This window comes from Anarhichas minor, unplaced genomic scaffold (assembly GCF_050575085.1).
Source record: "Anarhichas minor isolate MPS153535 unplaced genomic scaffold, ASM5057508v1 ptg000026l, whole genome shotgun sequence".
NCBI classification, from domain to species: domain Eukaryota; kingdom Metazoa; phylum Chordata; class Actinopteri; order Perciformes; family Anarhichadidae; genus Anarhichas; species Anarhichas minor.
Window position 1 is genome coordinate 9,083,424 of NW_027466472.1, and position 27,570 is coordinate 9,110,993.

General features: G+C 43.9%; 2 protein-coding genes across 9 annotated transcripts; one reads left to right on the forward strand and one right to left on the reverse strand.

Annotated features, from left to right (window-relative positions):
• Positions 1-1,043: 1,043 nt before the first annotated feature.
• Positions 1,044-14,651, forward strand: mnta (MAX network transcriptional repressor a). 2 transcript variants are annotated; one of them, XM_076100749.1, is made up of 6 exons: positions 1,044-1,278; positions 4,693-5,269; positions 5,653-5,694; positions 5,991-6,102; positions 12,339-12,531; positions 12,743-14,651. In XM_076100749.1, exons 1-6 carry the CDS (start codon positions 1,206-1,208, stop codon positions 13,546-13,548), a joined length of 1,803 nt encoding a protein of 600 aa, XP_075956864.1. In that variant the 5' UTR covers positions 1,044-1,205; the 3' UTR covers positions 13,549-14,651. The 2 variants fall into 2 exon arrangements, with proteins under 2 accessions (XP_075956864.1, XP_075956865.1); XM_076100750.1 differs by lacking the exon at positions 5,653-5,694.
• A 3,926-nt stretch (positions 14,652-18,577) lies between these two features.
• Positions 18,578-23,211, reverse strand: septin4b (septin 4b). Of its 7 annotated transcripts, none has more exons than XM_076100887.1 (10): positions 23,187-23,211; positions 22,985-23,071; positions 22,768-22,891; positions 22,540-22,674; positions 21,621-21,738; positions 21,397-21,498; positions 20,709-20,805; positions 20,436-20,562; positions 20,145-20,199; positions 18,578-18,727 (listed from the first exon to the last, which is right to left on the reverse strand). In XM_076100887.1, the coding sequence occupies exons 1-10, from the start codon at positions 23,194-23,196 to the stop codon at positions 18,659-18,661; spliced, it is 924 nt and encodes a 307-aa protein (XP_075957002.1). In that variant the 5' UTR covers positions 23,197-23,211; the 3' UTR covers positions 18,578-18,658. The 7 variants fall into 7 exon arrangements, with proteins under 7 accessions (XP_075957002.1, XP_075956999.1, XP_075957000.1 ...); XM_076100884.1 differs by having other exon boundaries at positions 20,145-20,244; positions 20,430-20,562; XM_076100885.1 differs by having other exon boundaries at positions 20,145-20,223; positions 20,412-20,562.
• Positions 23,212-27,570: the final 4,359 nt, after the last annotated feature.

Consider the following 27,570-nt stretch of genomic DNA (forward strand, 5'->3'; position numbering starts at 1 on the left):
ACCCTCGGTTATACCAGGACTTTGACTTCGTGTGTGTGTGTGTGTGTGTGTGTGTGTGTGTGTGTGTGTGTGTGTGTGTGTGTGTGTGTGTGTGTGTGTGTGTGTGTGTGTGTGTGTGTGTGTGTGTGTGTGTGTGTGTGTGTGTGTGTGTGTGTCCTGGGCCATTTTGGGCTGAAATAATAATTGATAATCCAGCCCCTCAAATGTGAGAATGTTCTGCTTTTGTTGTTTTAGTTTTAATCTTTCACAGCATTGTACACTGACTATCTTTTAGGTTTTTGACTGGACAAAAAAAAAAGGAATTTGAGGATGTTTATTTATCTACTTGTCTATATTTGTATTCCCAGACCAAATACTGTAAATCTTGATTGTTTTAGACTATCATACATTTTATAACAATGAAGTTGCAGTTATTGCCTTAATATCCTGCCCTATGGTGAGAAAAGTACTCAAATATTTTACTTTAGTAAAAGTAGCAATACCACAGTGTATAAATACTCTGTTACAAGTGACAGCCGTGCATACAATTGTAAGTAAAAGTACCATAGTATAAGTTCTAAAACTAAAGGTACTCATGCTGAACGCCCCATTTCAGAGTTATGTAATATATGATTTGATAGTAATCAACCCATTAATGTAACCATCATGTATTTGTTAATTATATTTAGCATTAATCTAAATCTGCGAAGTGACAAAAGTAATCATGAATATAGTGGAGTAAAAAAGTACAATAATTCCCTCTGAACAATACATCAATGAGATGTAAATCAGCTGCAGTCACGGCTGTCAGTCTCTTAACGTTTCCACGCATTGAGCACCACGCGTTGTACTTTCAACGTGTGTGTGTGTGTGTGTGTGTGTGTGTGTGTGTTTACACACATATCTGGAGCTTGGGAGTTTTGTAACACGGTTGTTAATCCAGTCCGCGGTAGCTCCGTGTTTTCTGTGGGAAGGAGCGTGTCCGTGTCCTGTGGGCGGTTACATACGGTTGTGCGTGATTCACAAACCTTATTTGTTCCTACTACTTTGAGCGCCATCTTGTTTGTAACTCTTCTACGTAAGTGGTAGAGTTCCTACCGAGGGGGTATCCGATTACCCTGTTTTTTCCCTCCAGCGCTCGTCTGTTCCCTCTCCCTGTAGTGCATTCGCTTCGTCGCCTTTTAACGCAATAGAAGAAGCCGCAGAGTGTTTGTAACTGGACAGAAATGAGCATCGAAACGCTTTTGGAAGCGGCCAAGTTTCTGGAATTGCAAGCCCAGCAACAACAGAAAGCACGTGGTAAGTTGGATTTTATTCTAAATATATACAACATCCGTACCCGTGAGATCGCAGTTGTAAAATACTCAACAATTCAGTGATTTTTTTTCTTTAATTTTCTGAGTTACAGACAAACCCTGATTTATAAGCGCCATTCATTAACTCATCACGAAAATGCACATCACGGGTTCTCTGCTCTTAAATATAAATATGACCGACTACTGAGCGGAATGTGAGTGAATCGGGGACATTTAACTTTTACTTTCATATTGGTTGTGGTGTGCAGACGCGGTGCATGATTTAGTCCCCTCTTGTTGTGTTTCCACCTGGAACCATAGCTGTGTCCACAATAGCTAATAATAAACATAGTGCTGCAGTGTCGGGGGTTTACTGCATTGAAAGCTGCAGCATAGACCCGGTTATTACAACAATAAAGCGGCACGCAGCACCGTAAAGTCCCCTCTCTCTCTCTCTCTCTCTGTGGGTTTTTTTTTTTTTTTGTTTGTTTTTTGCTTCTCGGTATATTTGTGACGGACTTCAGTTCACGCGCTGCTTCGAGACATTTAAAAGTCAAATGACCAAAACATGCGGAGATGAAGGGCGGTGGCGCAGGGAATGCCGAGCTCGTTTTACATGATGACCTAACATCGAGTGTCTCTCAGGCTTCCCCTTCATGCATCTGATTCCTTTAAATCATTCCCGTAAACGTGTGCAGCGTTGTGCTGCTGTAAACACCGAGTACATGTTTCAGTCTGGTCGGTTGTGTCTTGTATGAATAAATAATAATAAAACATAAACTCCCTGGCCTTTCAGTCGCTTTTGGAGCGCTTTGAGTGTCTGTCGATGACGTGTGCCGACCAGCCACGCCTTCATATGTTAACAGCATGGGGGGGTTTGGCCCCGCCCCTTTCACCACGTGCGTGCTGGGCTACCCCTCCCAGAGATCGTTTGTGAAAAAGATGCGTCACTACTATTGGATTAGATAGGTACTTTATTCATTTATTAATCTATAGCAGCATTTATAGGTTCAGGTAAAGCAAAGCAATAAAAATAACAGAGTAAAAAAATATTAAATATAAAAATGTACAATATATACAATAAAATAGAATAATATTAAATGAACTAACTAAACAATAGTGCAAAGATTTAACAAACACAAAACAGTGTAACGGTGTTACAGTGGTGGGATTGACACAAAATGTGCCGTTTGATTACCAACAAGACAAACATAACGACTCAGTGGCTAAAACAAACGTGCAGTGTTTCCCAGTTCAACACTACAGACTAATGGTGTACTGTTTGTACTGTTACTATACAATAGTTTAGTTTTATACTAACAGCAAATATTATACAATACACATTACTACCAATTAGATTTCACAAAGAAAGGGACACATGTTTTTCAAAGGTTTAATACCTTCTTGTCTTCCTACAGTTTTCCACACTGTGACATTAATGCAAGCTCTATTCTTCAATATTGCACCCACTTGGAAATGTAACCGTTACCTTCAGAAATGCACATCGTACACGACAGAACTAGCATTAGAAAAATGAGATCCTTACAAAAATATCACACGTCTGTGAGTAAATTGATTGAAGGAGAGCTGAGATGATTTAAAGCCAGTGAAGCATAGTATGCTGCATTAACAGCACCTGTAGAGCAGAGTGTCCACAGTAAACCCCTCTCACACATGGACCGTAATCTGTACACACCGCCAATTTCACACGCCCTAAATTGCTCTTGTCAATCGCCCCGCTTGAGCATCGGTAACATTTCTATCATGTGTTCCTTCCTCAAATGTGAAGCTCGTGAACCAATTATTAGGAGAACCAATTATGCCTTTTAGGCATGTTGCAGTAAACGAGCTCACCTTGTACCTAAAACCGTGTATGAGGACATTAAGGAGACGTGTGTGTGTGTGTGTGAGAAAGCCAAAATGCTACTCCGTTAGCAAGCAGGACATATTCTGCAAAAAGGCCTGCAGTTCTCCACCTTTTTATTATTATGGAGGCATTTGTGCTCTTCATGAAGGCTCGGAGTGAGAGCTCCTGTTTCGTCTCTCCCAGCTCCTCCCGCCATGCTGCTACTGTAGAGCAGGTCACTGTGTGGAGAGAAGTAGGGCAGTGGTTCTCTATGTGCTGCAGTTATATAATGTCTATAGAAAATCCTCTTGTTTTTCTAAGTGCTTCATACGTTTACTCTCAGAAAAAGGCGCTCCTAGTGTGTTTCTGCGCCACAATCTGATCGGTCTCTCATAACGGGACGTTCAACGTCTTATGAAAGCTGTCTGGCACAGTAATCAGAACATCTTGTTCTTTTTCTACTTTGTTGTACTTTGAAGGAAATATGTTTCAGGGTAACGTAACATAGACGTGCAGCAGATGGTGACACGTGGGACTGTTGAATATGATGCCATTCAATTGTTCTTAAGAGCGGTACTAGATGCATCGTTGTCCTTGCAAGTATTTCTGTATGGACAGAAAGTAATCTATGCATGTATATATCTGCTTTAGATCAAATCTAATTTGCATTTTTTTAGTAATAGTTCAGCCAAGCTTTAGGGAAAGGTATTTCTTCCAGGGGGTAATGTCCCTGAACTTTAAACTCTTAACTGCTTTACCAATACAACTCTGACAGATTGTAATCTGAGGTCTACTCACTGTACACACGGGGAAATATTAAGTAGTATCGATCACATAAAATACTTCTATTTTTTTTACAAACGGTTCACCCTAACCCAAATGACCAACACTAGTTACTAAAAGGTAGCTGAAGGTTGTAATGTTCAGTTTGGTCGTTGATATTATGGTTATATAGATATATATATATATATCTCTATATCAAAATAGATTTGAACATAAATTTGGGATTACTTAAATTGGCCGTTTCAGAAGTGAAGTTTTTATTTACACTCTTCACAACATGCAGCGTGTTGTGTCCTGGACATAGGGGACATGGTGAGGGCCCCCTCTGTGTGGGGGCTCCGTTAGTAGAGATGTAGATCAGATGTGTGCTCCCACTTCTCCAACAAGACCTGGTCAGTGGACTGTGACTGGGATTACATTACAGCAAGATGTACCTCCAATAGAGCAACAACCTTCTTTCAGGGTGTGCCTGAAGCTTGAACAGTATTTAGTATTTATTACACACACATTTGAGGCACTAAAACAAAAAAAAGACACAAGAAAATGCATTAAAATCTAAAACATTTAGCCTTAAACAAAGAAGCACAGAAAATTCTGTCCCACGGCAGTAATGTCAAATAAATGATGACATTCGGTTGTCGGCCGCTTATGAAAACTTGACCCTGTTAGTAGAGCATCCCACCACATGGCAGCTTTGAGGCATTTTGCTGTTGTCGGTGGCTCCTTCACACGACACAGAGTCGGTGTTTTCACCGCCGGCGTGATGACTTTGCCTCGTTTCTTCCACAGAGGATGACCTAAAGGAAAAGCTACACCTGGAGCGGTTGGCGGAGCAGAGGCGCTCTGATGTGACCTACAACTCGACGATCCACATCAACAATGTTTCTAAAGCGGAGGAGTGCCGCCCGGTGCCCGTCCCCCCCTCTCTGCCTCCCCCCTCCATGCCCATCACCGTCATCCCCATCCCTGTGGTCACCCCCAACCCCGCAGGCTCCCCCACCCTGCCCGTCGCCGCGCTCTCCCCTCCGGCTGCCACCGTTCTGCCGCGCTCTCCACAACCCAAACCCGACCACCCGGCCTCTGTGCTGACCGCCAACCACAAGCAGCTGATGCAGAACCACCACCACCACCACCATCATCACCACCAACAGCTCATCGCCCAAACTAACAATACTAAACTCCAGCAGCAGACGCACCAGCAGCTGGTTCAGCGCTACCCCGGCTCCATCGTCTCGCTGCCCCAGCAACACACCTTACTCCCTCAGCCGGGCCCCGTCGTCCAGCAGGCCCCTCTACAGAACGGGCCCCTCAGCCGGGGGAGTCCTCCCGATGACGGCCGCCAGCTAGACAAGAAGAGGCCGGGAGGGTACGTCTATAGACTTGTTCACACGATAACTGAAATAGGACTACAACAGGGTGTTGTTTTATTTGATCTGTTAATTTTTGTCTATCAGTATATCGGTGTGTAAGATGTATAAAGTATAGTACATTTGACCTGTAGCCTCCTAAAACCACTCGAAACATTCGCCTTGTAATGATCTGAAATGGAGAGAAACGAGCAACAGTTAGCATTTGTGGAGCTGTTACATTATTAACATTTATTGATCTTTTGATACGTTGTAACTAAACTACCTGCTAGCAAAAAAACAACAACAAGAAAACTCTTCTTTGGTTGATTTAGATTATTCTTGTCACATTGCCCTTTTTAAACACCAAATTCTTACTGTGCTCTCATCTGTGCTCTTACAGGGCAGGCACAAGAGAAGTGCATAACAAGCTTGAGAAAAACAGGTGGGTTCAACCTGTCTCCCATAGGGCCTCCTAAAAGAGAGCGCAATCTGAGCTTATTTGTACTGTTACCTTTGAATAATATTGTACTAGTTACATAGTGTGTTGTCTCCGGAACCGGCTGGTGCCTTTTTTGTTTTGTTTATTTGTAGCAGTTTAATTTCAATGCTGAGCTTAGAGTTAAGAACACCAATTGCAAATATTGTTGTGTTTTTCATATGCTGATAAAAATGAAGCCAGGTGTGGCTCAGCCATTTCCCGCTGTCTCAAATCTGCTCTCTTTGTTTTGTGTCCGTCAGACGAGCACATTTGAAGGAGTGCTTTGAGACGCTGAAGAAGAACATCCCCAACATCGACGAGAAGAAGACCTCCAATCTGAGCGTGCTGAGGAGTGCGCTGAGATACATCCAGGTAAGACGAGTCCTGGTCGCTAGTACAGAGTGGTTGTTGTGTGTCCGGCACAGACCTAGAGCTAAACAACTAAACTATACCTTTGATTTTATCCACGGTCAAACAAAATATTCCATCAACTCACCCTCGAAGCTTCGGCCTGTGTACCGCATTCATCAAATACCTCAGATCGGCTCATTTTGGGGGATTGAAAACCGAAGACCCGAGAGGTATCAACGGTCAATTTGACGCGTGTTCGGATTGTAATTTTGACATGTTCGTATGCATTTATCTCTTAAACAAACATTAGTTTTATACATATATGTTTGTGACATTCCCTGAACTTGAGCATTGGCAGTACATGTCTCTTCAGTCTTCCCCCGTCAGACACAGCCGATGGATACAGCTTGTCCAGACATCTTTTAGATATTTGATTGTCTCAAGTTAAGCTATGTGTTGACTGTTGATGTACAACTGTTTGCTCCATAGGCTGACGCTGCTATACTGTATTTATGTGCCTCAAAGCCTCGGTTAATCCGCTACACAACAGCTTTTTGTCTTTTCTTCCTGTTGCCCTCCATATGCGACAGAGTTTCTTTCTTCAAAAAGGGAGCACAGCTGTGGCGACGATCCAAATCTTTTCTTGGTTATAGCTTCCCCTTGAAGCATGACATGCACATGGCAGTGGAACGAATCGGAGATCAGTGGGTTTTTTGGAGTCATGTTGGTGCAACCAACTACACGCCAACTGTTCGGCATCGCGTTGTTAATTCAACCAGTTTGTTGAAAGTAGAAGCTCAGGATTGTATTTCCCCCTAAAGGGGGCGTGGCGATGAGCGACCTGCTCTGGATGACACATTGCCGGTCTGATGTGTGTTTGTGAATCTTGCCGAGACTTGCTCGTGCAAGTTGATTTGCATTTTCGATGAGTACTAAACCAGGGAGAGCGTCCATTATCTTGAAGCCACACCGCAATATGAGCTAGTCTCTTCTCCAAGAGGAGAGGAATTTGTTTAAAAAAAAAAAAAAGGAAACGACTCCTTTTTGTAATATAAGCACGATCACGACTGTCATTTTCAGGGTTTGCGTGATCGGCTCTGAATTTGAAGAGGTAGTGACGTATGGGTGTATTTTATTCCACCAAACCATGCTCCTATTACTATTCTATTATGTGTGTCCCGCTTTCACAAAAACAGTCCTTGTTGTTGTGTTCAAGTGCTTCTTCAGGGATGAACTGGATTTGAAAGCACACAGAGTACAAGATGTCGGGTTGACTTCTTAAGTGTAGTCTTTGTCTGTCCCAAATAACCATTTACTACCAATACTCTGACCGAAGAAGTTTAAAATCGTTGTTCCCTATTTATTACGTGTAGTCAGTCATGTTCTTCTTCTCTCTTGCATTTCCTGCCTTCTGTGTTTCTATGTTTGGATCCTTCTATAATGTGGAACCTCAAACCTCAGTCCTACCATGTTTAAGCGACACTGTTTGATATTTAGAACATATGCCTTTGTCTGCCAATGACTCACCTGCAGGAATCCTGCTTGTAAACAGCTGGTGCAAAGGTCCACCACTGGCCTAGTTTGACTCTTTCAGACCGACTGTGCTGTTGAGTGTGTCATAGTGTTGGCTGTGGGTCATTTCTCTTCTTCTCCTGTAGATGGACACTGTAGGGTGGCACGAGACACGAGTTGTTTTTAATACCAGCAGCGACGGAGACATTTGAGTTATCACGGCAACGTGTGGGAACTACCACAGAACCGGCTTTGAGTACTTTGACAGGTGTATATATTTCTGCCTGTCGTTAGATTTTGTCGCATCACAATCGTGCACGATGCAGGTGCGTTACTGTAATCTAAGTGAAAGCCACGTTCTACGATGGGTCACGCGACGTGGTCTCTAGTTGTATTTCCATTTGTCTTGTGACGACTGGGGCTTGATGTTTGGCTTACAGAATAATGAAGTCCGTATTTGGTTATGCTCGGTAGTAATGGGCTATTTGGTGTGCACACTGATGAGCTTTTAAGGCCTCTATGAAAGAACCAACCCTGTACATATTTCTTCTTCTTATTATTATATAACTGTTTACTCATGTAAATTTAGCAGAGAGCAGCATGCTTGTGATTTTAATGCTCTGAGAAGCAGCAGTCTGGTTATTCCTCTCTGCGTGTGGATCCTGAGAGAAACTAGGACAGCGTGGGTGCAGAGCTCCCCCCCCCCTTCTCTCTCTGTGCGATGAAGCAACACCGCTTTAAAAGTGTTGTGCTGGACTGGCAGAATGACCTGCCTCTCCTTTCCGCCTATCAACAGCCGAGCTGGACGAGGGATATGAAAGAAAGGAAGTTCAGGTGACGGGAAGCCAAAACCAAGCGCGTGTTCACACTTTCCTCTCGACATGGGTGGTGCAGGCGTGTGTCCTGCCTGCGTACACTCCCGTCCTCGCTCTCCTCCGGTTTTTGGCAGCAGAGAAGCAGCCCGTTCACAAAAAACACTGAGTTCAAGTGAGGCTTTGGGCTCCGCATCACATTGGATTTGTCTTGCCTGTTCATCTGTCAACTTGAATATGTGCAATCATGGTGGTGTTAACACTGCCACGTGATTCAAGTTTCACTTCGTCATTCCATTTCAAGTCCAAATGACCCAGCAACTAATTGACCAGGAACCTTACATGCAAATAGATTTAGCTGTTTTCGATTTGTGTTTTCGTGTAAACAGAGCTGAACATGGGGGTTTGGTTTGTTTTACGTTAAACGGTATTACATCGCGCTCCTGAAGGCTTTCCCCTGAGCCTGTAGTGGTGCTGCGAAAGCCGTGGCTGTAAAAATAAGCCTCGATGCATGAAGAGCTCCTCCCCTCCTCTCCTTCCTCCCTACATCCTGCCTGTCTGAGCTTTTAAGGCCACATGAGCAGCAAGCACATGGCTAGCCTGAGCTGCGTGACGTCACCCCCCCCCCCCCCCCAGCACTGCAACAGGCAGGACTTGCTGTTGCACTGGGCTTTAGCTGCCAGCAGCAGGGAGGGAACATGGAGCGGTAAACATGAGGCTCAGTTTACTCCGCGCGCGCTTCATTTCCTTCCTCATCGCTGACTGAACTTGTTCCTCCACTGCTTAACCCACAATGCCAGTTTGAAACGTGTTGTGCCATCTGGTGGGGAAAATCCTAATGTAGAGTAGTGGTGGAGGGTAGATATGTGATATTATCATTTTCTAAGTAAGTTACTCATTGTGGCACATAAGCATGTATAGTATTTATCTCTTGGAAAATTATGATTTTCTGGGGAAAGAAGGAAAATATTTTGATCATCAGGGTTGTCTTTTATGTGATAACAGCAGCCATGTGACAGTGTAGTGCAGATTTGTTGCCTCACAGTACTCGTGTACTTATACATGGTCTGGACTATCGACCGGTCCTCAGCCATGATGAGGTAATCAGGTCAGTTATGACCAGCACAGGCTTGCACACCGAGGAGCGGTGTGCAAAAGTAGGGTTGTTTTTTTTCCACAGACAAGCATGTTATTGTTGAACTCGGGCACCATGTGAAGTCCTCCCTTGCAGCCTGAAGGCACAGTGAGACATGGGTTCATGGTTACCACACTGTCACAAGACCTGTGCAGAAGCCTGATCGGTCATCCAGGCCGTGCAGCGTGTCTGCAACGTGGCCTCCTGTGCTGCTGGCCCTTTAAGAAAAACCCGCCTTGTGCCATCTGCTGCAAAAGTGAGTCAGTGAGTACAGCTTGTATTGCTCTCTTTCAATCCCCTGCTATCTGCCGCCCTCCCTCCTCCGTTCTCTGTGGGGCCATGTGCTCAGCACTCGCATTGCTTGTGACAGCGCTTGAGCAGTGTTTACCTTCCACACACACACACACACACACACACACACACCCACACATACACATACTGCAGCTCTGCCCCTGTACCGATCTAGAGTTTCACAGTCAAATAAGGACGAGGTCGGGCCTCGTCTCCGTTGACGGAGGAGTTTCGGAGGCTCATGTGTGAAGAGACGAAAGGTACCCGGCCCCCTGGTGACGTGATTAACGGGGTGATGTGGGATCCATCTGCGACGGACTCGGTTGTCAGGTTTAGATGGTAAATCTCAGACTTGCTGCTTCTCAAGAGCCAAAGGCGGTGCTCTGTCCACCATCAGCACTGTGACGGGGAGAGTTCAGTGGGTCTCTGTGTTTGTGGAGCGTTTCTCTCCGTGAGTCATAGCTGGTGGCGTGCACAGTTAAAGCTGCCTGCTTTATACACGAGTGTAAAAGGGAGGCTGCCAGCCCTCGGTCCACGTGACCCATATTTCTTACGCTCTTAATACCATTTCATTCTGCCCTGCTGACAACATTTCTGAGATGGATGCGTTGTTTTTAAGAAGATCTGTTCTCTGTGTGAGTCATCTTTTCCCTTTTATTTTATTCTGTGACAGAAATCTTTGCATGCTGAAACACTATTTAGGAGAGAACTAAACGGCACCTGAAGGTGTGCATGGTCCTCTAGGTTACCGAGGAAACATTAGGAGGTTTTTCCTCTTGTTTCCATGACGACCAAAGATGGGGGGGGGGGGGGGGCATTTCAGTCCATCGTTTGTTGAGACTGAGGATAGTGTTGATGTGTGTGATAATCATCAGCTCCTCTTGACTGTTGAAGGCTGGTCTTGAGATACACATCTGTGTCCTTGTGTGCAGCGTGTTGTTCAGTGGAGTATCTCATCAGTCCTGCTCTCCAGGCTTCAACTGAAATATAACTTTATTGTTAGAATATCAGTGTGTGTGTGTGTGTGCGTGCGTGTGTGACTCAGAAAGACTTGAATTCTTGTGGTTTTCCAGAAGCACTCGACCACTTTCATAAGGAGGTACATAGCAGACAACTTTGATTCTAATTTGGTGTTTGTTCATATTTATAAAACCAGTACTTAAAGCAGAGCTAGACTGCCAAGCCGATATTATTTTATTGCAGATATATAGAGTTGGTTTTTCCTCTCAGTATGCACCAGTATTGGCCGATAATTAAAAATAGAATTCTTCACCTATTCAACCAGACTAAACGTCTCATTAATGTGGATTTAATTGGGCTCAATCACGGTCTTCTCGTGTCTTCTATCTTTTGCCAAACGAATATGTGAACCGGACTTCCTCTGAGTTTGTGTTTGTTTGTGTGACTGATGCAGTCCAAGCATGCAGTCCAAGCCGGTTAAAATAGAAGCACTTCGTCAAAATTTAATAATTCTCAATTATTTATCGTTTTAGGTCCTGGTTCCGGAAACAACCGCGGTCCGCCAGTTAGTGACCCCTGTTCTATACTGTGAAATGGCCGGTGTCTATTAGCGTTACAAGGCATTAACGCTAAATACTGTTAAGGAGTGTGAATAACTCCGCTGCATAAAAAATCCCCTTCAAAATGAAAGCACAAGATTTTTTTTTTTTTTTTTTTTCAGGTAAAGGCCCGCCACCCACTGAAAACGGGTGGGTCGCGAGTCACTGCTGTAGACGTACACTCCACAGACCACGCTGATGGAAATCTTTCTACATATAGCCAAGCACAACACGTGCACCCTTTCCTCAACCCAGCACTCTGACACAAGATGACTTGCACATGTACTATACACTCATGAACACTAACCAGCCTTTGGGGAAATGGCTTTATGATCCCGTGTCATCAGGTTACTGCTAACAGATTGTACAGAGAGTCATTTCCCTGAGCCTCTCCCACAGAGGCCGGAGTCTGTGTTCGGATACTTTGACCGTGCTGAGCATGACATGTAATAAATTATATGAAGTGTTCAATTTCAAAACACAAATCCCCTGACGGCGTAACTCGACCCTGCTGCCTGTCTAACCTTAGCCAGCAGTTATTCATTTGGGAAAAGGGTTGGGAATTGGCCTAGTTAAGGTTGTTGCTCAACATTTCTTTTATTGATTTGCATGTGAAGTTTGATGTAGTTTTCCTACATTTCCTCCTCCAACTCTTCCTCCTGTTGCCGTGTACGGAGAAGTCCAGCTCACTTTGTTTTGCTTTGTGTCAGCTGATGGGTTAAAGGAAATTGGGTCACAGAGAGCCGCTGCAGAGTTAAATCACATCCTCTGACACAGTGTCAACAAAAGCAACGCTTTACAAAGACTGGATTTATTTTGGTGCCGGTTATCGCACTCTAAAAAACAAACTAGTGACAAGTTGGCAGCTCACGCCGCCATGGAGCCACTCACCTAATTTTACAACCTTAATGATTTAAAAGTTTGACCATCTTCTGCTTTCTCTTTCAGACATTGAAGCGGAAAGAAAAGGAGTACGAGCACGACATGGAGCGACTGGCCAGAGAGAAGATAGCCACGCAGCAGCGATTAGCAGAGCTGAAGAACGAGCTGAGCCAGTGGATGGATGTGATTGAAATCGACCGTGTCCTCCGACAGACGGTACAGCCGGAGGAGGACCAGGCTTCCACCTCAACCGCCTCAGGTAGACTCAGTCAGGGTCGGATCACTGGGGGCCTAAAGGCATGCCCCCGTGTTAATATTAGGAATATATTTTAAGTGATGTTAATCCTATGTGCATTTGTAACAGTTTTTTTTTTTTTTTAAATGTAGGTGTTAGTTAAATGAAATGAACTGCAGAAATCACATTGCATCTGATAATACTGATCTAATTATTTCATCTGTTGCTGTGGCAGAAGGTGAAGACATAATGGAGGATGACCTGGAAGATGAGACTGCGCCGAGAGCGCAGACTGCCTTACCCACCGTGCCTCAAACCATGAAACCTGAGCTGCGCAAGACTGCAATACCTACTCAGGCCCCGACCCTGACACCCGCCACTACCTCCTTCATCACCCAACACATCTCCATCCAGCACAAAGTCCCTCTGCACCAGCCTCAGCTGCACCCGCTGACGGTGACTCCTCATCAGCCGGTGTCCAAGCCTGCAGCCCCACTGGCACTCGCAACATCCAGCACTCGCATCGGCCCCGGTCAGCCCTTGATCCCCACCCACACACACATGGTGACCGCCTCCAGCTTACACCCCACAGTCATTGCCCACGCTTCAGTGTCTCACCCCTCAGTCATCCAAGCGGTCAACCACGTCATCCAGGGAGGGGGTCATAAACGCATCGCCCACCTGGCTCCATCCACTACCACCAGCAGTGTCCAGTTGGCCCCCGGCCACCAACCCATCGGCCACATCACCGTGCACCCGGTGGCTCACCTGAGCCAGCATCTACCGGCCCTCTACCCCCAACCGGTGGCCGTCACGCAGTCGGCCATGGTCGGTCACATCACCCACACGCTGAACCACGCCCACCCGCACATGAACGGCACTGCGACTAGCCAACCAGCTGCCGCCATTGTCGGCAAGCAGACAGCAGTGAGCACCCAAATGGTGACCCACCACCCACAGCTGGTGGGTCAGACGGTGCTCAACCCCGTGACAATGGTGACCATGCCGTCCTTCCCCATCAGCACTCTGAAGCTGGCTTGAACACGGCCAACAGGACCACCAAGGCTGGGAGACGGAGACGCCCCTCGATAGGGGAGAACCACAGGCCTCAGACCAGGCCACCGACGCGCCCAAAGTGAGGGCGGGAGAGCTGCTGGACACCTCTGATCCAGAGTTTCACTATCATCAAGAAGCATCGCAGCTGATGTAAAGCCAGGAACATTCCTTCAACAAAACCTCTTTCCATACTAGTCCACCACGGTGTCCTGAAATCTTGAATTTAGGACATGGCTGAAAATCATCATGGTGTGTGTGTGTGTGTGTGTGTGTGGCAATATATGGGCAGATGATTAGACCCTCACTTGCAGATAATGGAGCAGCATTTATTTTCACATGAGCTTTTGCAGAAACTGCTTCATAGAGGGAAATGTTGCTACGCAAGTACGGCATCCATGTGGGCACCCTGTTACAGCGTTCATAAAGGTACTGGCTCCCCGTTATCACTGTGACTGCTGCGGATTAAACCGACAGCAGATCATGTAGTCGAGAGGCGACACTGGGCTGTGAAGCCTGTGACAGTGTAGGATCAGAGTGCTAGACCCGCCATAACCAGCACGTTGGGAATGTGATTTAGAGGAGCTCCTCCTCTCCAGCAGAAGGCTCACTGGCTGCAGGGCTGGAGCCAAATCACGGACTGGACTGCATCCTGAGCAGACGCTGCAGTCCTCAGTGACTGCGCATACAGCAATAGCGCGCCCTGCTGGCTGCATGTGTTCAGTTTAATACTACTATCCCTGTGACAATGGAAAGAAAAAACATTTCCAGTTAAGTATAATGCCGATGGATATCATTAAAACAGCCATTTAAATTAAAAGAATATGCCGTTTTGTCAGGGTTTGGTTTTTAGTGTTGGACACTCAAATTGTTACTTATCTGTAGTATTTGTCCTTCAAACTTACTGGCGGCTGTTCACAAGTTTAAGGATGAACTTGTGTTTTTGTCACAGCTGCTGATTTCTTTTTAAATATTTCTGCCAAATAATCCGTTTTTAGATGCCCCCTAAATGTAAACACAACACAGTAGTGTGTTTAAATACTAAACGTGTGAGATACAAACTCTGATGCTTACAAGGTGAGGGGGGGGGGGGGGGGGGGGGGAAGTTGAGTGTTCAGAAGTTTTGAATGTGAATACGTAAAAAAAAAAAAAAACAGGTCCATACAATGTAGTTACGTGTGTTTCTTTGCTGTCTTGCAAGGCAAATGGCCGTAGGATGTGTGTTTGCATGCTGTGAAAGCATGCCATGACTGTGTTGATTAGTGATGATCTTGAAAGCAAAGGAGCCATATAGCGGTGCCGTCTGTCGTGCTTTGCGGACTTCGACAAGTTGTAGTAGGAATGTTGGATTGTTTTGCTCAGAGTTGAAGCTCTGTTCATCCATAACGCGTTTGGATCGGCATAGAGTGATCTCAACAGCTGGCATAAATCCAATCAATGTGTGTTTTTTTTTTTGTGTTTTTTTTTCAAGATTATCCTTTTCCAAAGCTAGCACTGTGAACATTTATATAGTCTCTCAATGAGCAGCGGTTTAGCGTAGCACTTGCTAGAACAGCAACATGCGGAGTTCTCCTTGTTTAACCTGAATGTACTGATCTATGAAAGGATGTGGAGTAGTGCGCTCAGCAGAAGTTAAGCCCTCCCCTTTTTAAAAAAAAGAAAAATGCGATTACTTTAAAGTATCTTGTGTATGTAAAGTGTAACATTTAATACTGATTTTGTATTTTTAAGATTTACTGTTGCTTGTTTCATCTGGAGAATAGCTTTTTATGTTCAGACTAATTGATATTGGTATTTGACAATATAGTTTTTTTTCAACTGGGACCATGTACAGTGGTGTATATCAGGGGGCAGCGACTACACAGACCTCGTCCCACCTTGATATTAGCTGTGGAAAGTATTCTCCCCGTAATTGTTTTTTAATTTTGTTCTGATGCAATATGATTGAAGCAGGGACTCTTCATTTTATTTTTGACTAAATAATTGCAGAGATAAAGTAATGCTTTTTTCACCCTCATTTTATGCAAATGATATCGAACAAATCATATTGTAGCAAAACAAAATGTGTACAAATGAACAGGGATTCAGATACTTGAAGAAGCAACGATATACTTGTGTGTTTTCCCTATGGAGAAAGTTTAAGTTGTATATAGCCTGTAAATGTTGGGCTGCATTTAGATCTAACTGTATCATGTAAACAGCTGGGGAAAAATATGTAAAATTAGAAATTTATAAAAAATATACTTAATAAATTGTATCATGTTTACAAATGTCTGGAGCCGCCTTTTTGTTGTTTTTAACAAAACGTGTTTGTTTTTTTGGTATTGCAGCAATACAAAGTGATTATTTTTACCGTTATTTATGGCTGCAGTTAAACATTAGGTTAATTATCAGTTAATCAGGCGATCATTTTCTTGATTCATCGTTTGAGAAACTAAAAGGACATTTTTCACTTTTTGATATTTTTTTTATAGGGAGTCTAAGATGACCTCTTCAAATGTCTTGTTTTGTCCAACCAACAACCCAACACCCAAAGATATTACGTTTACAGTTATAGTATATCATTAAAATATAATGTAAAATATAGTATATCCAAGGCATAGTATTGTATGTTGTAAAAAATGTCTAACAGTATCATATTATAGTCTGTCATAAAAAGTCATAGTATCTTTTCTATGATGTATTAAACTGCCTTTTTTAACTATTCTACTGTCTTTTTTATGACATACTATACATACTATACCATTACTTTTTGATGACAATTTTACAGCAAAAAGTCATAGTATAGTATGTTGAATAAAGTGATAATAGTTTGTTGAAATAAGTCATAAAAGACAAAAAGTGATATGTCGAAATAAAACATAAATAAGTCATAATATAGTATGTTGAAACTCCTAGAAGAGGGAGGGAGGGCAGCAGATGCAACTACATGAACACAAACAGCTGTAAACCAGTTTTAGGGCCTTTACACACTGGGGCGGATTAATTCAGCTCTAATATATATATTTTCAAACCATTGTTTTTGTTAGGAGTACATTCACTCAGACCGCTAATTTTACACGAGGGACTTTTTTTCTGATCTTTGACTCGGCAAATAAAAGGCATCAACCAATCCCGATGAAGAACACACAAATTACACTGAAGTGGAGTACAACCACCATGAATGACGCTCCGCCGTCTGAACCAAGACAACGCATCAAATTCACTCAAAGCATTTTGCTAAAAGGAAGTTCATTATAGTTTACAGTATTGGTTATATACAGATTTGTTTCTGGAGATCTAGAAAAATGTATTCAAACAGTTAATGAGCCACAGGTGCTAGTTAATTAGCAATTAACTACAACCGTTAGTGAGCGTCACTCTAGGGGGCGGAGCCACACCTCCAGTTGTCCTAACGGTCGCTTATAACAGTGTGTAATGGTGGAAAATGTCATGTAGGATTAGTTGATTAAAATGTGTTACAGGTTAAACTCGTTTATTAAAATCAACTCATAGCATTAATTTCTGCTTACATTATCACAACATAAAAGCTAAACCCAATGCCCGGTGGAGACTTTGAATTATATTCATCTTTTATTACGATATTAGAATTTGTACATATCGTCTTCTTCATTTATAAATTTATTACATAAATATACTCCAAAAAGTAGGATAACAAAAGACAAATTTAATATAAAAAAATTATAATCAGAAACAAAAGTATTACCTGACTCCGGGACAGAAGCTCGAGGAATGTCTTCTTTTTTTTTTAACATAACAAAGGTCACACAACAATGCATCGGTTTATATTCGGAACATAGAAACGATTAGCAAAATAATCAAGTTCAACCCATAATGTTTTTCATTACTCTTAGCTTGTCAATACAAAACTAGATTTGCACTTTGAAAAGGAAAATCAATTAAGTTCATCATTGTTGGCTTTGGTTACGTGAAGGTAAACGTTAAGCTAAGCACACATCCAATATTTGACATCCCTTGGACATAATTATAACCAAACTAAATAAAATAAAAAATGTCCTCCACCTCCTCTCAATATATTCTCCCCAACAATCAAGTAGCTACATATTTCCATTGCCCATAAATAACCTTATGATCACTAAATTGATCTGCAATTTGATAAACCTTCACACAACACAGGCAAACAAAATAAATACACTGCATGGCCTTTGATGCAAGCGTCGCCTTACACACTCGTCTCATGCAAATCAGAGGGTCTTGTCGTATCAAAGTCCTAATCCTCTCTACCGACTAACAGGTGTCATCAGCTCTGAACAACTCTGTTTTGGGGGAATTCTGCAATTAATAATAGACTTCTTTTGTCTTGTAAAAAAGGTGGATTATTTTAAATGCTGACATGGCAATCAGAACAGTAAGCGTTGCATTGAGTTAAGACCGGCTAACGTTGAGTGAAGCCACTAACATCCATGCTGTCAGGCAGCAGAGGTGGCGACTGTGATAAACGTGCAGACACTGATGAAGCAAAGTTTAACTGAATCTAAACTCAGATTAAGATTAAACCAAATCAACCAGCAAGAACCTCAGGTGAAGGGAAATACATATAAAACAATCATCCAGACATAATGTCAAGCTGTGTAGTTTAAATAAAACACATAAAAGATGAGAAGCAGTACAACAAATATGTATGAGTGTAGTATAGAAAATTAAATTATTACAGTATGCAAAAAAAAATAAAAAATGTCACCACATGTAAACCTCATGTCAGATGTAAAAATAGAATAACCCTGTGATCATGTGGCTAAATACAACATGTTCCACCCCCTCTCGCCATTAAAGTCTATTCAAACAAACTATTTAAAAGTTCTGACAAAACAGAAAACAGTGGAGTGGAGGGTCGAGTGTTTTGGCAGCAATGGAGCCGTAATGTCAGAGAGGAGAGAGGGAAGCTGCACAACATCTTACCACCTCCTTGCAGGTCCTTGATCCAAGTGTTACGTGCTGTTGGTGAGGTTGAGTGGAGGCTGGGTGGACACATAAGGGACGTCAATGTTCTAGAAAGGAATGAAGGTTTCCTGGGTCATTTTCTTTTTTTTTTTTAAATCCCAGTAACAGAGAGACATGGACGCGGGGCTGTCCTGTGTTAATAGCCCTCTTTCTGAGTGTGCATTTGATCCTGGATCCTCTCCAGCATCTCCTGCATCCGCCGCAACTGTGAGGAGAGATGAGACGAATGTTAGCGCCGCAGTTCGATTCGACACATCCACAAGTTTACACATCTACTGTTGCAATAATGGCAGTGTGCAATCTAAGGGGCGTCAACCTTTTATACAGGCTAATTATTTACACACGAGTGCACGGACAAATCAATAACACTCGGGAGAATAGACGGCTCTTTCTACATCACGGGACCTGTGCTGAACGGCTGCCTCCTCCACCTGCCACTTCATCTACACGACAGTGTATTACAAAGGCAGTAAAATGTACTATCTGGTTAATCAGTTTATCACATGGGGTTATTTGGTTTTAGGGGGGGTCAAAAGACTCAAATTCAAATATTTGTTGTCTCTGATTTATCTCAACATTTGTTGGAATCCAGCCAAACTGAAGGAGAAACAACACAGACAGTCTTGTGCCGTGAGTGTGCTTGCTGTAGTACAGTACGTGTCGAATATGGACAAAATATTTCCGTTTGTCCAGTTTCCCAACACATAGTGAGAAAGTACAGCGTCACCGTTATTACCGTGATTATTCTAAATTATTTTGAATAATGTCTTGTTGTCTGAACTACCCAAAAATATTCATGTTATTATAATCCAAGGTGAGAAAAAGTAACAAATTCTCCCATTTGAGAGGCTGGAAACATGAAATGTTTTGCAATGATTGAAACGATTCTTTTTTTTCTTTTTTTAAATCGCTTCCTATTAATGGATTGTTGCAGCTCTGTTGTCATGTTTAACCAGATTTTAATGCTGGTTACACACAAAAAAAAACTAAAAAAAACAACTTGAAAGAAATGACGTCTTTATTTGACAAAATAAATAGATTTAGTGGGGAAGTGGGGATAACGATTGTGATCATTCACCATGAACAGATGCATCATCGGCTTTCTTTGGTTACTATGAAAACTCACACCCTGTACAACTATTTATTTAGCCTTTAAATATAATTGCTAGGGGTAAAAATGATTGTTGACTTCTAACAATACTAGTTCCTTGTATGCACCGCAGCTGCCATGGACCAAGTTCTTACCAGTGCAGGGTTAAACCCTCAGTGGGATTATGAGACATTGTTCTTTTCCTACCCACAGTTCAAAGGGCCAAAGGCTGCACACTTGCAAGGACAGGGGAGTCGGGGTTCGAATGTACAGTTACACCAATTCATGTTTTTTAAGGCTACTCATTGTCAGCCTCAGAAAACATGATCCTTCAAAGAAAGATTATGGATTTAAAAATACATGAGCGCGCTACAGACACTCAGAAGGCTTCATCAGAGAGATCTCTCTGATCTGGGTGTGTCTCTGCGTCGGACTGAGGCTCTGAGGGCTCATGGTGGGCAGAACTGTGTTCAGACTCGTGCTCGTGATCATTTTGGTGGTGCGAGTCTGGTTGTTGTTCGGCGTGCCGTACCTCCTCGTCTTTCTCTCGGATGAGCTTTTCTGTCTCGTCAGCCACTCCGGGCACCACGGGGATGGGGAAGTCTGTGCCGCTCTCCCTGGTCAGTTTACTGCAGAGAGAAAAAAATCCATAATTTTAAACGATTTGCTCTTCAAAAACATTGGTCTTTAAATGTCTACTTATCTCTTGATATTAAAGTGTCTAGTATTTCTTCTACACTTCAGTACAGTCTGTAAAGGACCCCCCTTTGCTTCAGTTTAAGCGTACTTGCGGTTGCGCTCCTTCACGACCATGCGGGTCATGTTCTGGATGCAATGGGCTCTGTAGTTCTCGTAGTGAGTCTCCCGGGTCACGTCCTTCAGATCTTGCATATGTGTGCGAACGAGCATGTTCCTCAGCTTCACGAAGTCACAGTGCGCCGGGTTCTCCACTGCAGAGAGCAAGAGAGCGAGGGTTCAATTTAAACTACATATTAAGCATTCTTCATAAACTGCCGGTACTGAATCATGCAGACAACGCTGACTAAACATGTACAAAACACTTTAACTTGTGATGGAGGATGAGGGCGGGGCCTACCTTCTACGATGCCCCAGGGATAGAGACGGCCTCGCACCCTCTTCCCTTTGGCCTCCACCACTGTGTTGCTGCCGATCACTGCAAAGGGAATGCTTTCCTTGTTGGGGGAACAGAAAAGCATCGTAAAAATTTAAATGACGCTTCAAAGGAATCTGGCAGGGGAGGGCGTAGATGAGTTCAGGTTGGACCAGTGAGTGGTGCAGTGCAGATGTGTTTATTGTTGTTACGTTTTTTTACCTCTCCACATTTCCCTCCTCACGGCCACCTTTTCTTTCCTTCTCATTGCTGCGTACTCTCAAATTACTCCTAAAAATCCAGACTCCACTCCATATCTTTTGTCATAAATAACTTCATATTCATAATCTCTATTCTTCCATCTTCTATTCCCATTCGTCTGCTGCCGTTAACGCGGCGCTCTTATCAAGGACGGAGGCAAAGAGAGAGAGAAACACTGGCACAGTGAGTGTGTCCTTGCTGCCAGCGTATGATGCCAGGAGAGCTAAAAACAGTCGACTCATCAAGACTGTGAAGTCAGTAGTGGACTGACTTCCAAGGTCTTGTGTTACATGGTTTATATGTTGTGCATAATATTTTTGGGCATAATCAGAAATCAGAAAATGTGTAATGATGTACTTGATATTAGTCTATTCTGATTCACCTGAAGACTTCTGGCATCTCTGGCTCGTACCTTTAGCTGATGGTCCTGCTGCTTAAAGTCCTCATCCTCGTCGGAGTCACAGTCAGGGAACTGGTATATCTTGATACCGTACTGCTCGATCTCCTCTCGGATCTACGGGGAAACAGACGGCAGACAAAGTACAGAGTGAAAACACGCAGTTTGACTGTAAAAGCAGCGACGGTTTCATTTCAGGGATGAAGAGTTTGTGAGTAGTGACCGGGAGGCAGCCTTGCCTTGAATTTCTTTTTCTTGACCTCAGCAGGGGTGAGCGTGTCTGCTTTGGCCAAAATGGGGACGATGTTAACCTTCTCATGAAGAGCTTTCATAAATTCCACATCCAAAGGCCGGAGGCTGGAGGAGATATGAAACACACGTAAAGTACAGTGAGACACAACACCCTCAAAGTGAACCGACACTACGTCCATCAGTGAGATATCTTGAAAACAGATTTCCATAAATGTCCACAAATGACAAATAATGCATCTTGGTGATGATCAAGCTGTTCTTCTGCCAATAAAAACGTTAGTTTTGAGCCTGACTGTAAGTATATGCTGGCAGCCCAAAGACATTGACTTGCAGACATAAGATGATGTCTCTTGTTGGTCAGCGGTGGCAGAGGTTTGCTCTCTCAGTGACCTCTTGATCTCTAATGAGTAATGACTGACGCTCATCAACAGAGGGGGCAGTTTCTCCATCACTGCACTGTAAGGTTGACAGCAAATTGGTTCTATAATGAGCACAGTGATGTGGAACAGTGCATGTGCACAACTGCGGCAAAAAGCACCACATCAGCACAACCAGATGATTAGAGTGAAAGTTCTGCATTGGATGTAGATTCACCTGAGAGCTGTTTTAACTCTAGGCAGGAGGCCACCGCATTAACAACTCATGGGACTGACTGCGCTGCAAGTAAATACTGGTACACTGGAGATTTACGATAAAACTGAATACTTATGTGTTTGTGCAGGAAATAAAAAGTTGTATCTTAGCATGCATGCAATTTAGGGAACGTCACTGGTCTGATGTAAAATGCCAGCAGCACAGACGTCACCACTGCAGCAGGAAGAGGTGAACATTCCTCGTTATTAGGGGCGATAAAAGAGAGCGAGGAGGCTAACTAATCCCTAGGAGAGCACGAGGGATTTGTCATACCCGTGACCAAAGGGTGAGATGAAATAGAGGCAGCAGTGCACGCGGTTGTCCTGGATGTTCTTGCGGTTGAGGCCACTCTCGTCCCTGAAGTACTGCTCAAACTGCTGGTCGATGTAGTCGGCCACTGACTTCCAGCTAGAGCAGAAACACACGAAGACGGTCAGTCTCGGAGGCAATGGTCGTTTTCTTTCCTTTCAGGTATTTCATTGAAAGAAGTTTGACATGTACCATTCTGTGTTGTTTACAGCATCCCCAAACCCAGGCGTGTCCACGATGGTGAGCTTCAGTTTGACACCTTTCTCTTCTATATCCACCGTGTGTTTGGTGATTTCTACTGTTTGTGTGATGCGCTCTAGGGAAAGGACACAAACAAGACCACTGTCGGGCAAATATTCAATAAAACAACAACAAAACAAAAGTACATCAAAAGCTGTGTCTCCCTCACCTTCAGCATTGAGCAGCTTCCTATCTTTATAGAGATCTGTGAGAAAGAGACTGTTGACCAGGGTGGACTTTCCCAGGCCAGACTCCCCTTCAAACGAAGAACAACAAAGAAGCAAAGAGCAAGGTCGGAGTCTTTTCAGTCTCTTCAAAGCAGAAGGTGGGCTTAAGATCAAATGTCTGCTAATGTGCAGACGAGGACTTACCTGCCACCATGAGCGTGAAGTCAAATCCCTTCTTCACCGACTTGCGGTGAACCTGGTTTGGCAGCGTTGCAAAACCCACGTACTCCTTGTCCTGGTCCTGACAAACACACAGAAAGATGAAATAATACATCAGGGAAGCACACACTACCCTGAATATATCACTAGAACGACACAGCTCTGTTATCAACCACTCCAAAAGTTTAACACTCCCACAAAAGTTTGAAATAAACACCAAATGAAAAAGCATCACTACCATCTCACAGCACTAATCACAACCTATTCCACCAGAGGAATATGAGCACAAATCTACCTTTTTAAATAGCACATAAAGCAACATATTACAGCTCAGTCACATCCTCTGAACCTTCTCCATCAGCACACAAACAACATCGCCTCCACAGCAGAACTGAACCACACAGATCTTGTTCATCCTGTCTGGGGTTCCTTAACCCAGCGTTACCTCGTTATTGTTGTACGGGTCATATCGGCCCCAGGGGCTCTTGGGCCTGGGGACTGACGACAAGTCAAACTCCACACTTTTGCTCTGCGGCACGCTGGGCTCTGAACACGAACCCGACTCCGCCCGGCCTGCCACAGGGGGGCGCAGATGTGGCGGAGTCTGAGGGCGGTCTTCGCCCTCAGCTTCCCCGTCTGCGTCATCGGGCTCATGGCCGTGATGGTGGTGGTGGTGTGTGTGGTCACGTTGGCCGTGCCCTCCTTGGTGGTGAGGGTCTTGCATAATGTTCTCCACCTCCGAGTCGTCTGAATGGCTTGAATGCTAGAGAGACACCACGGTGGAAGGGGGCGGATGAGGCGGAGGTGGAGGAACGGGTGGAAACAAAAAAACACAGGGCGGAGTGGAAAGTTCAGGTTTCATTGTGGAAGGGGAAGGGAATCGAGATCCAGAGGGTGGAAAATGAACACTTTTAGAAACGGTCGCAATATGTTATGGTGACATAAAATAATGCGACATGAAAGGAACAGCTGGTTATCACCGTCCATCATCATTAATGAGGATGGATCATCTTAGGCGAGCAACAACACCAGACGTCTATCTCGGTGTATTTGTGTGTTCTTTCATTACTATAACACTAATATTGAATGAGCTGTGACACGTGGACATGCATATAATGGAAGCAGAGAGTGAGTTTTTCCTACATCATGGATTATAAATCTGCTGAGCACTTCATAAATTTTGCAGCGCTAATGTGAGGCCAGAAGGTTTTCTTTATGGTTGTTATTAGAGGACAGGCATTAGGGTACATAAGCTGATTCTTATACACCCTAAGCTATCAGAAATAAAGCTAAAATTAAAAATGAAATGTAAGAGGATACATAGCTGAAGTGTAGGATGCTGTGCATATTCTGCACTATAGTTACCACAAACTAAAGTCTCCCTGCTAGTCGAGCACAAAGTAAATTATGCAGTGGTCCTCAGAAAGCAATGAGCCAATTTAAATTCAGCAGTAAGCCCGAACTGTGACTCATGTTATGTTTACGCCCCTGTGTACGAGCTGAGGGGTAAAAGTACGGGGCAGAACTTATAAGATACTAGTCTGTATGAAAAATATCTATGTATTGCTTTTGGCGAGGCTCAACAGGTTAAGTTGACTAAATCACATAAAGTCTACCACTAGAGGGGGGATTTAATGAGAGTTCAGGTTTTTCTTGGGGGGGGGGGGGGGGGGGGGGGGGGGGTGTCACTGGTACCTGTTCAGCATCACGGTCCCTGCTGTGATTGGGGGAGGCAGGGGCAGGGAGTCATGCTCGTCTGATGAAGAGTTGAGCCTCATGGTCACTGTCCTCCATTGCAACTGGGGCTACAGTGCACTCTGCAATCTCCAACCAGAAGGGGCGCACACACGCGGAGAGGTTTACCGGGACAAGGGGGGACGGGGAGGGTCGCCATGAGGGAACAAGGTGCGTGAGGTTCAAGAGCCGGGAGCAACGGGACAAAAGGAAGGGAACGATCGGGAAAGACGATAAAACAAGGACGGAAGAGGAAAAGAAAATAAATTAAATAAAGCAAAAAAGGTTACGACATATAAAAACAACAACATGCCATTTACCAGAGGAAATGGTGTGATTGCAGTGCAGATAAGAGGAACCAGAGAGAGATGATTTGAGCGATGCTTAATGGCATTTTGACACCAGACCATTCAGTGTTTCAGGCACCAACAATGCACCAGCCCAGCCCCGTGTCAGCGCCCAACAGATCATCTGTGCAGCTGCATAATGCAGCGAGTCTTTGGAAAGTTTGATGAAGAGCAAAGTAAAAGTATGCCGAGTCACACTTCTGCCAAAGGGTGTCAGGTATTTAGAGCCACTCTGGAGTCAATGATCACCATTTGTTTTATTCGCTTACACGGTAATATCCTCACTAGGAAGTATTTTAAGTCTGAAGCAAAATTTTCGACAGATTGTTTAAATTTGATATCCCTCCATCACTGTAAACCTCACATATTTCACCCGTACACAGTCCGTGTCCTCCGTCCGCGGCCTACAGTTTTAATTAAGCTTTAGAGCTTTAGGGCAGAGGAGAAAATGATAGTTTCACAGTTTGAAAAGCAGTGACCTGCTTTCCTGTGCTACAATCAAAGCACAGAGATCAATGTCCAAACATGGCGGATCCTGTGACCCACATAAAAGAGATGGTCGATCGCAAAGCTCCGACAACTTTGGAGCAGAACCGCCGACAACAATATAATTTAATTTCCTTCTGTTTTGATTTTGGTGAGAGAACCAAGATCATCAGATGTAATCTCTTGAGAAAATCACAACTGCCGTTGCATACAGAAACAACGTCAAACCACAAAAGTCTTCATCTTAGTAAATAGGGGGATCCCAAAAGTTGCATCACAAACTCACAGAAACCCCCCCCCCCCCCCCCCCCCCCTACACAGAGCCTCACCTGTGGTACCTTTATATCAGCACGTAAAGCCTCTTCTTCTTCTTGCCTCCGCGTTCACTGCTCGTCATGCCCGCTCCAGCAGGAAGCAGAGACCCGAGGCTCCAGCATTTATACGCCTCCATCCCAGAGGACACAGGGACCTTCAGCCCCATCGAGCTACTCAGCGCCCCCCCCCCCCCAGAGAACTGGTCAGCAGAACTGACGAGCCGCGCATCACCGTTCACGCCAAGAACACGCTCTGTGATGCTGAATCTAGCAGTATAGAGCTCTTTATGAAACACAACACAACATACGAGGACAATTAATGCTATTCTCCAACACACGTGCCTCTACGGTGAATACAACCTGTGTATCCAACCAAGAGCCACTGGAGCTGCTTAGCATCCCCATCATGATCAAAAAATGATATATTAAACACAACCTGCTGTGCTAATGAATGCACTAATTAAGCTTATAAATAAATTAATTAGAAACTATTTAAATACCAACGTACTTTGCCTTCATGTTCCACATTAAGCATATGCAAATCTAAGCAGCTCCAAAGTTGCTCCAAAAAATGTAATCCGACCGTCTCCTCCGCGGGGTGTTTGTCTTCACAAGACACACACACACGATGACGTGGTGTCTGGGATAAAACCACACACACACTTATTATTCATGTTTAGCAGCAGATGAAACACTTTGAACATTTCTCTATTTCTTATGCCGCATTATAAACTTCAAACCTCTACATTTACACGTACGTTATCTTCTTGAGGAGTGTGTGTGTGTGTGTGTGTGTGTGTGTGTGTGTGTATCTTTCCCTCAGTGGACCCTATACCTTCTGAGCTGGGTCAGAGGTTCCTCTCCTCTCAGCCACACATGCTATCTGGTTACACATTCTTTAAGTCGACGTGAGGCATTGCTGTGTGCAGGTGCTGTACTCACTTTCCACTGAGCACTCTGAAGTCAAAACTGGAACGCGATGCCACATTTTCCTCTCCAACCGAACCAGCCAGTTTATCGGCCCGTGATGTTATTAGTCTTGATAGGTATAAATACACAGCTACAGCGGAAAGGGTTTAAGGCACTCGAGAAGGGAAGGAATTTCACTGTTGTAGGAATCCTTCTTTTTCTAATACATGTCTGCCCAGGAGGCCAGAATCACAGGTTTTCTTTTGAGCTCTCGATTTGATATCCGGACAGGAGAGAAAAAAAGGAGGTGTAATAGATCTCAGGAGAAAAGCAGATGATCACAGCTCAAGCACAAAAGTGTTTGTTATCGAGGACATCGTGCTTTCCAATCAGAGCTGCTTGGTGTTCCTGGCATCAGTATTAGCATCCCCTCCTGGAGGAAAACGAAGATGGGAGAATTGTTACGCTTCAGTGATCTCAGAAGTTCAACCGAGAGGAGAGATTTGATCCGATTCTTACTGTGAGAACTTTTTCCACACGCAAACATTTCCACTAGTCCAGAGCTTCGTGAGGCCCGTT